Source organism: Gopherus flavomarginatus, chromosome 3, assembly GCF_025201925.1.
Source record: "Gopherus flavomarginatus isolate rGopFla2 chromosome 3, rGopFla2.mat.asm, whole genome shotgun sequence".
Taxonomy (NCBI): Eukaryota; Metazoa; Chordata; order Testudines; family Testudinidae; genus Gopherus; species Gopherus flavomarginatus.
In genome coordinates this window covers 154,859,625-154,869,729 of record NC_066619.1, presented here as the reverse complement: position 1 = coordinate 154,869,729, position 10,105 = coordinate 154,859,625, and the positions used below count along the sequence as shown (strand labels likewise).

The following is a 10,105-nucleotide window of genomic DNA, read 5'->3' as shown; positions in this document are numbered from 1 at the left end:
CATTTTATGTCACTGTATTCATATACTGGCCATAGCTAGAAGGGAAGAATTGCAGGGCTCGGATCAAGTTGGGCCTGCTGAGGAATCACAGGGATCTGGATGAGCAAGCATCTCAGAGAGGTGATTAAGAAAAAGCAGAAAGCCTACAAGGAGTGGAAGAAGGGTGGGATTAGCAAGGAAAGCTACCTTAGTGAGGTCAGAACATGTAGGGATAAAGTGAGAAAGGCTAAAAGCCAAGTAGACTTGAACCTTGCAAAGGGAATTAAAACCAATAGTAAAAGGTTCTATAGCCATATAAATAAGAAGAAAACAAAGAAAGAAGAAGTGGGACCGCTAAACACTGAGGATGGAAAGGAGGTTAAGGATAACCTAGGCATGGCCCAATATCTAAATAAGTACTTTGCTTCAGTCTTTAATAAGACTAATGGGGAGCTTAGGGGTAATGGAAGGATGACAAACGGGAATGAGGATATGGAGGTGGATATTACCACATCTGAGGTAGAAGCCATATTTGAACAGCTTAATGGGACAAAATCGGAGGGCCCGGACAATCTTCATCCGAGAATATTAAAGGAACTGGCGCATGAAATTGCAAGCCCGTTAGCGAGAATTTTTAATGAATCGGTAAACTCGGGGGTTGTACCATACGACTGGAGAATTGCTAATGTAGTTCCTATCTTTAAGAAAGGGAGAAAGAGTGATCCAAGTAACTATAGGCCTGTTAGTTTAACATCTGTAGTATGTAACGTCTTGGAAAAAATTTTGAAGGAGAAAGTAGTTAAGGACATTGAGGTCAATGGTAATTGGGACAAAGTAAAACATGGTTTTACTAAAGGTAGATCTACGTGCCAAACCAACCTGATCTCCTTCTTTGAGAAGGTGACAGACTATTTAGACAAAAGAAATGCAGTAGATCTAATTTACCTCGATTTCAGTAAGGCATTTGACACGGTTCCACATGCGGAATTATTAGTCAAATTGGTAAATATGGGGATCAATATGAAAATTGAAAGGTGGATAAGGAACTGATTAAAGGGGAGACTACAACGGGTCGTACTGAAGGGACAACTGTCAGGCTGGAAGGAGGTTACTAGTGGAGTTCCTCAAGGATCGGTTCTGGGACCAATCTTATTTAACCTTTTTATTACTGACCTTGGCACAAAAAGTGGGAATGTGCTAATAAAGTTCGCAGATGACATGAAGCTGGGGGGTATTGCTAGCACGGAGAAGGACCAGGATATCATACAGAAAGATCTGGATGACCTTGTAAACTGGAGTAATAGTAATAGGATGAAATTTAATAGTGAAAAGTGCAAGGTCATGCACTTAGGGATTAATAATAAGAACTTTAGATATAGATTGTGGACGCATCAGTTGGAAGCAACAGAGGAGAAGGACCTTGGGGTACTGGTAGATCACAGGATGACTATAAGCCGCCAATGTGATATGGCCGTTAAAAAAGCTAATGCGGTTTTAGGATGCATCAGCAAAGATAAGGAAGTGTTAGTACCGTTATATAAGGCGCTGGTGAGACCCCACCTGGAATACTGTGTGCAGTTCTGCTCTCCCATGTTTAAGAAGGATGAATTCAAACTGGAACAGGTTCAGAGACGGGCTACTAGGATGATCCAAGGAATGGAAAACCTGTCATATGAAAGGAGACTCAAAGAGCTTGGCTTGTTTAGTCTAGCCAAAAGAAGGCTGAGGGGGGATATGTTGCTCTTTATAAATATATCAGAGGGATTAATATTAGGGAGGGAGAGGAATTATTTAAGCTTAGTACCAATGTAGATACAAGAACGAATGGGTATAAACTGGACACTAGGAAGGTTAGACTTGAAATTAGACGAAGGTTTCTATCCATTAGAGGAGTGAAGTTCTGGAACAGCCTTCCAAGGGGAATAGTGGGGGCAAAAGACACGTCTGGCTTTAAGATTAAGCTTGATAAATTTATGGAAGGGATGGTATAATGGGAGAGCCTAATTTTGGCAATTGATCTTTGATTATCGCCAGATAAGTATGCCCAATGGTCGGTGATGGGATGTTGGATGGGATGAGATCTGAGTTACTACAGAGAATTCTTTTCTGAGTGTTTGCTGGTGAGTCTTGCCCGCATGCTCAGGGTTTAGCTGATCGCCATATTTGGGGTTGGGAGGGAATTTTCCTCCAGGGCAGATTGGCAGAGGCCCTGGAGGTTTTTCGCCTTCCCCTGCAGCGTGGGGCATGGGTCACTTGCTGGTGAATTCTCTGCAGCTTGAGGTCTTCAAACCACAATTTGAAGACTTCAATAACTCAGGCATAGGTTAGGGGTTTGTTATAGAAGTGGATGGGTAGGGTTCTGTGGCCTGCTTTGTGAAGGGGGTCAGACTAGATGATCACATTGGTCCCTTCTGACCCTAGAATCTATGAATCTATGAATCTGTATCCTGGTTCCCAACTCTGAGAGTGGGATACTGCTAGATTCCACTCCAGGGATACGAAGGCCTACAGATGAAAATATAGAGGTCTCAATCCCAGAGGGGCTGCCCTTGGACAACAAGAATAGGAGGCTAGAGGTACAGCTGACCCTGAACTGTGACACAGACCACCAGCAGGACCAATTTTCCAACATTTATCCTTCATTTGTTAAAACATACAAAAAACATTTACAGTGGAAAGGGTTCGCTTTATGATTAGAGCAGAGGCCTCGGAGTCAGGATTCCTGGCTACTTTTTTGGCTCTGCCACTGACTTGCTGGGTGATTTACTACTTTACTAGATTACCTGCTTGACACATGCCCTTTTGACGATCTGTTGGGGCCAATTCATAGAAGCCGCATCTCTAGCTTCTCTCTAAGTAAGTCATAATTTCTGATGCTTGCTTCTCAGAGATCTTCTCTGTGCATCTGAGGGGAAGATTCCATCCCTGGTTTAGCTTAGCATGCATAGGGGTTCTTGGACTGCTTCAGAGTATGGAAAGCACTTTGAGATAATGGACACCCTTCCCCCCCAAAAAATGCTTCCACTTGGGGGCATGAGGATTGCACTTCAGATGATAAGCCACAGGTTCTACCTCCAAACTTGGAGGACCCTCAGTAGATCACAGAGGTTGCGCAGAAGGATAGGCCTCTGTGTGGAGGCTCCATGCCTACCCCCTGATTCTGTCCCTCCTCCCTAGCAGCATGGAGACATCAGAGCCACACTACCAGGGACCCCTACTTAAAGAGATATCCCCATGTGGGTAGGGCTCAGCAGAAAAGGTATTACAGCCGCTTGCTATCTGGCCTTTTCTGGGAAATCTCAATGGGACTGAAGTGGGGGATGATGTGCATCCACACTCGTCCTGTTTTCTACTCTAAGTCTCCCCAGTCCCCTCTCTCATGCAGATCCTAACCCTGCAGAGAACCCACCACAGGCTACAATGCACAGGACACTGCCCTAGAGATGGCTAAGCACCTTTTTGAGCATAGGGAGAGAGATTCATGCATAGAAGGGCCTATCTGCACTTGGATATTGGCTCATTTTGCCTGAGAGAGTGACGCTATCACCCAGGGGCGGCTCTAGGTATTTTGCCGCCCCAAGCACGGCAGGCAAGCTGCCTTTGGCGGCTTGCCTGTGGGAGGTCCCAGGTCCCGCAGATTCGGCAGCAGCCTGCGGGAGGTCCGCTGCAGCTGCGGGACCAGCAGACCCTCCGCAGGCGTGCCGCCAAAGGCAACCTGCCTGCCGCCCTCACGGTGACCGGCAGAGCGCCTCCCGTGGCTTGCCGCCCCAGGCACGCACTTGGCGTGCTGGTGCCTGGAGCTGCCCCTGCTATCACCACCATTTGTTACTTATTGCGGCTCCAGTGCAGCAAAGTGCTTTGCTGAGGAGGGATGAGATTATTATTATTTATTATGTTTATTTTGGTAGCGCCTAGGCACCAATCCCCAACTGTGCTAAGCACTATACGAACACAGAGTAATAGATAGTCCCTGCCTCCATAGAGCTTACAATCTAAATAGACAAAGGGATGTACCATACAAACAGAGAGAATAGAGGTACGGTTTGCAAACATCATGCTAGTGCCAGAATTTTTTAGGATTTGTGGGGTGGTATTTTGCTGGGAGGTGTTAGCTAAACAAAAGACAAAGGAAGGGAGAGAGGATATTGAAGGGAAGTGGGTCAGAAGGCCAGGGCCAGGGGGAAGGGTCACAGGGAAGGGGAGAAGTGGGAGGGGAGGGGGAGAAGATAGCAGGATTGTTGCGTTTAAGCATGTGTTTAAATGTTTTGCTGAATCAGGGCTATCATGCCTTTTCCCATTGGCAATGTCACGCTGAAAGGAAGATAAGTCTGTGCTTGTTCTGTGATTACAACATATTATGACACATTAATCTAGTATTTCACCCACTGTCTTCCCACACTGTACTTCAAGTGTAGAAATTTTGTCAATTATGTACTATAAAAATTTAATCAACAGTGAGCTGCTTCATATTTATTTTTAAAGGTGAAATAACTTTCACCAAACTAAGGCTTCATATAAAGAATCTAGAAAATCTGTATGGCCAAATTGTACAGGTATACTCTCTATGGATAGATCTTTATGAATGAGAAAAATACTAGCACAAACAAGACTGCACAAAAAAGCCTTTCAAAGCTTGATCCCACAAATCCTCAAGCATGTGTCCAACTTTCATTAGCTTCAAGGAAGTTTTATTTCTTGGCAATAATAAATCAAATTTAGTCTTAAGTGATTCAGTCAAATCTCGGATTCCAATTTCCATTTCAAATGTGCTGTTACCCTCCAGAACTCCAACTGCCTCAGTGTCCCTGCCTTTCTATTGATTCTCATGGTTTCTAATGTTCAGATAAAACAGCATTTTCTTTAATTGTATTAATACAAAAAGCTTCACCACTGTGAACATCAGATTTCACAGGAGAACATTGCATTTAGCTACAAGATACAGATTTTTTTTTCCCCAATGTTGTCTTTGATTTAGAAACTAGGGACTGATTCTCTTCTCACCCAAGGCTTGTCTTCACGGCGAGTTAGTGGCAGGAAGCCAGAATATGAATCCACAGTGCACTAGCTTGCCACACACTAACTGGCCATGTAGACCCTACTCCTGCTTATTAAAAGTTCCCTGCTGTTTAAAACGGGAGTATGTCAAAGTGCATTATACAACTTCTAGTGCAACCAGTTAGCATGTGGCAAACCTGTGCACTGTAGAGTCACATCCTGGCTTACTCTTCACTAACACACCATGGAGACAAGCCCTTACACTAGTGTGAATCAGGAATAACTAGAGGGACAGTCCTGATTTTTGGGTCTTTTTCTTATATAGGCTCCTACTACACTCCACCCCAATTTTTCACATTTGCTGTCTGGTCACCCTAGAAGTAACTCCTCCTAAAACGATGGAAATAGCTGATGTGAAACCAGTTTAAGTGTGAGGAAAAACAGCCCTTTGAAAAACAGAGGTTTCTAGTTTGGAAACAAACTTCTGCTGCATTGCTTCAAAGGCCATTAAAACTGTGTTTAATGCAATCTCTAAAGAGGCATCTGTTCTTGAAGAATCCCCAAGAGATAATACAATATGGTATAGGGGAGAATTTGTAATTCCAGTGGTTGAACTCATGAGAGTTTTCTTTCCTTGTTATACTTGAGCTGGCCTTCAGAAAGATATTCCAATGATTTATTCTGTTGTTTGCATTTTGGAGCCATTATAAGAAAACAGAATTAAATCACCCCCTCAAAACTGAAATCTAATAACCTTCCACTAAATTAAACAAGGTTGATGGTAAAATCTTACACTTTTTTATTTCATGGGGTAAACTACATTAATTATAACTTGATTGTTCCAATTTCCCCATACATGTTGAATGTGGTTTAGTATCTTTTAAGAAGCAGAAAAATGCATACCACAAAAATATTCCAACATCTGCTGCAATGAAGGAGGGTGCAACATTAGTAATTTAAAGAAAAACCCACATGGTTGTAGAGAAAAGCTTGGAATGTGAACCCCAAAAGCTCAAAATCCAGAAGGCAAACAAAACAAAACTTATTTTTTAAATCTCATGATTTTTATGTATTTATTTATTTATTTTGAGGCCTGATTTTTGTATTTTCTGGTTGGAAAACTAGTGCTGCTAGTGCCATTGTTCCCTGCTACAGGAAAGGAGTCCTCTTCATTTACAGGGCTCACTTTCCCCTTGGAAATCACAGGGGCAGGGGCAGCTCCAGGCACCAGCACGCCAAGTGTGTGCCTGGAGCGGCAAGCCACGGGGGGCACCCTGCTGGTAGCTGTGAGGGGGGCCGGCAGTCTGCCTTCGGTGGCTTGCCTGCAGGAGGTCCACCGGTCTTGCGATTTCGGCGGTAATTCGGAGGCAGGTATGCCAAAGCTGCAGAACCAGAGGACCTTCCGCAGGCATGCCCCCGAAGGCAGCCTGCCTGTCGTGCTTGGGGTGGCAAAATACCTAGAGCCGCCCCTGCACAGGGGCATAATGGGAGACAACTAGATCCAAGGCCGACGCTTCCATTGAGGTGAACTAGGCAATCGCCTAGGGCGCCAGGATTTTCGGGGGGGCTGCATTTTGCCGGGGGGGGTGGTAGGCGGCTCCGGTGGACCTGCCGCAATCGTGCCTGCGGAGGGTCCATTGGTCCGTGGCTCCGGTGGAGCTGCCGCAGGCATGCCTGTGGACGGTCCGCTGGTCCCGCGCGGCTCCGGTGGACCTCCCGCAGGCACGCCTGCGGCAGCTCCACCAGAGCTGCGGACCAACGGACCCTCCGCAGAAATGGCTGCAGCAGCTCCACCGGAGCCACGGGAGTGGCGCACGGGGTGGCGAAATGGCCATGCGCTTAAGGCGTGAAAAACTTCAGCGCCGGTCCTGGCTAGATCAGTAGGCAAACAATGCTCATCTGAATCAGAATCTCCATGACCCAAGGGCACACCTGTGCAGATGGCCTATAATCAAGCAGCCAACCAGGTCAAGTCTGAGGATATGTCTACACTAGAAATGCTACAGTGGCATAGCTATAGCGTAGATACTTCCTACAGGATCAGAAGGGGTTCTCTCATTATAGTAAATCTACCTCTCCAAGAGGCGGTAGCTAGGTCAAGGAAATAATTCTTCTGTTCAAGAGGTGTCTAGACCAGGGGTTAGATCAGCTTAATTATATCACATAGGGAATGACATTTTGCACAGCCCTTAGTGATGTAGTTAAGCCGTCCTAACTGTGTAATGTGGACCACCTCCGTGGAATAGCTTACAGTTCTCAAGCTCTTCATGTCCCACCTGTGCTCTGTGTGAGTACTGTACTGACACTGTCAGACTCACTCAGTCCCAAGTAAGTCAAATGAAAACAAATCTTCAGAGAGATCCCCCCTGCCCAGAGCCATTCCAGTGCATTTTTGTCTCTTCCATTTGATTGTATTTCATGTTCTGTTGCTGTTACTCCCTCAAACTATCTCACCCTGCCAAATTGGCTCTCCCAGCACTAGAAAAAGCAGTCTCAATACGTGAACCCACAGATGCAAAGAGCTGATCACTATATAAATACAACCCGCAGAAAAACAGATGGGAATGGCCAGCCTGGTCCAGATCAGAAATCCAGCTCATCCGGGGGCCAGCCCCAGCTGCTTCAGAGGGAGAGGCAAGACTCTTCCAAACTGGGCATTTAGGATGACCAGATGTCCGGTTTTTAATGGGACAGTCCCATTTTTGGGGCCTTTTTCTTATATAGGCCCCTATTATCCCCCACCACCTGTCCCATTTTGTCACAGGTGCTATCTGGTCATTCTTATGTCTATGTCTCACAGACTTAGACATAAGGGAGCCAAACAGCAAGTGTGAACAATCAGGACAGGGGGATGGGGGGTAATAGGTGTCTATATTTAAAAAAAAGTCCCCAAAATCGGGACTGTCCCTATAAAATTGGGACATCTGGTCACCCTAGTGGGACAATGCGGCAGAGAAGGCTGGGCACAGGGTGACCAGCTGTCCCGAGTTTACAGGGACAGTCCTGATATTTGGGGCTTTTAATTATACAGGCGCCTATTCCCCGCACACGCTCCTGTCCTGGGTTTCCACACTTGCTGTCTCATCCCCCTAGCTGGCGGGCGGGACTAGGGCCTGGCTGCGCTGCCCTGCGCTCTCGCCCCCGCCCCGCTCGATTGCCCAGGAAACCGAAACCCGCAGCAGCCCTCCCCGGGCAGCCGCAGCAGCGCCGCGCTCCCCCGGCGGGCGGCGCCTCGGTGCCCGGCCGAGCAGCACCGCCTCAGGCCGCCCGCGCGCTGGCGTAGGCGGAGAGCGGCTGGGGCAGGCTCCTCTCCGGCTCCCCAGCAGCAGTGCGGGCTCTGTGTGTGTGTGCGCGCGGCCGCCATGAGGAAGTGCTGCCTCTCCGCGGTGGGGATCCTCTCCGTGACCCTGCTCGTCGCCAGCGTCTCCCTGCTGGTGGCCCACGTCCTCCAGAGAGCGGTGGACCTGCAAGTGAAAGAGGTGAGAGCCCCCCGCCCGAGCCAGGCAGGGCCGGGGGAGACTTCGCTGCAAGCGCAGCCGGGGCCAGTCTCCTTCGCAAGACGCAGGCGGCCTTTGCTGGCTCTACATCTCGCCAGGGGAGAGGCGGGGGATGGAGCTTGGCGGCTTCCCTCGAGGCCTGGGTAATCCTAGGCAGAGCATCACTGGAGTCCAGGTAGGGTGGGGAGCAGTGCCATGAAATCAGGCTCTGGGTGAGATCTGGGGAGCTTGTCCCTGGGCTGCAATGAGAAAGCTCAGAATAAATGTATTTTAAATCCGGCTGATTTTAAATGTCCTGTTGAAATACAGCAGAAAATCCTTTGAGACTGCAAGGGCTGCCTTAAAAAAAACCACAACACTCTGTGTTAATAAGCCTCCCTCTCGCCCGGGAAGCCTAAATATGTGAGATGTGTGATTTTAAAATAGTGTAAAATGTAATCAGATGTAAGAAGCTGTAATGACTGTAATTAAGGGACATCCTCCAAAGCAGCAGTAAGTAAGTGGTGAAAAGCATATAAAGCTTTAAGTTTCTGCTGTCTTACAGTTCAACTTATACGGTCCTAGTGACATTTATCTTGAATAATTCTCTCTTCATGTTTGCTGATAAATTTCTCTCAACTTTTCCTGACTTTTGTATAGATCAATGCTTTATTTGTGGTCAGGCTAGGATCGCCAAGGCAAATCATTAAAAAATATTCAGTATTTTTAAACCTAATAATAACATGTGATTATCAGTGTTAAAAAACACTTAAAATTAATTCCTGGGTGTTGTTTAGTATAATTTTTTTTCTCCCCTCCTATCTGCCCTTTGTTTCTGAATGGTTGTTGTCCAGAGTTTCTAGTCTGGAGTCAAGATGGGTCAATTTGATTAACATTAATGGTTACTTTTAAAAAATGGTTATAGTAGGAATCATTATTTACTGATATCAGCCCTAACAGTAAGTGCACACTCTTCGTGCTAATCATTAATAATATTTGGTTATAATACAGTGCTATTCAATTCTAGATCACAAAGCAGGATAGGTGTCCTCATCCCCACTTTTCAGATGGGGAGGCTGAGGTGCAGAAAGATTAAATGATTTGGCCATGTCCATATAGCAGTGGCAGAGCAGGGATTAGAAACCAGATCTTCTGAAGCTCAGCCCAGGCTGCCAAGCACTGCAGGGTACTGTTGTTAGTGGTGTTGACAAAGGACTTGTCTAAACACAGAAGCTGCACTGGTTTAACTTAAATTAGTTTAGTTAAGCCTGTGCTCCTTGTGGGTGAGAACTCTCTTCACTCTTTTTAAAACGGATTCTCTGAGTTTAGCTTGACCCTGAAAATTTACCAGTGCAAACTAAATGGGTATAAGACAGGTTGAAACTGATGTAGGAGAGTTCACATGCAAAGTTGCACTGGTATAAGAATCACACAAAAACAGTGCAACTTTGTGTGTAGACCAGGCCATCGTCTCCTAGCATAAAGGAGTGTGGGCATCTTGAAAAATCAGAACGAAACCTTGCAGGAGGGGAACATAACTATTCCCAGGTGTTACAACTTCTTAGGCTCTTTGGCGTGCTTGTGGGGAAACAATTAATATTTAATCCACTAGCATGAATTGTAAGGAAGGATCAGTGGGGCTCTGCATGGGTGCA

At 46.3% G+C, this 10,105-nt stretch overlaps 1 protein-coding gene across 3 annotated transcripts in view; it reads left to right on the top strand.

The window, feature by feature from the left end:
- The first annotated feature begins 8,226 nt into the window (after positions 1-8,226).
- The window catches only part of SCARB2 (scavenger receptor class B member 2), a 35,710-nt gene continuing 33,831 nt past the window's right edge, over positions 8,227-10,105 (top strand). For all 3 annotated transcript variants that reach the window (XM_050945163.1, XM_050945164.1, XM_050945166.1), the window contains exon 1: positions 8,227-8,453. In XM_050945163.1, the coding sequence (XP_050801120.1) occupies positions 8,337-8,453 (117 nt within the window). In that variant the 5' untranslated portion in view covers positions 8,227-8,336. The remainder of the gene's footprint in view (positions 8,454-10,105) is intronic.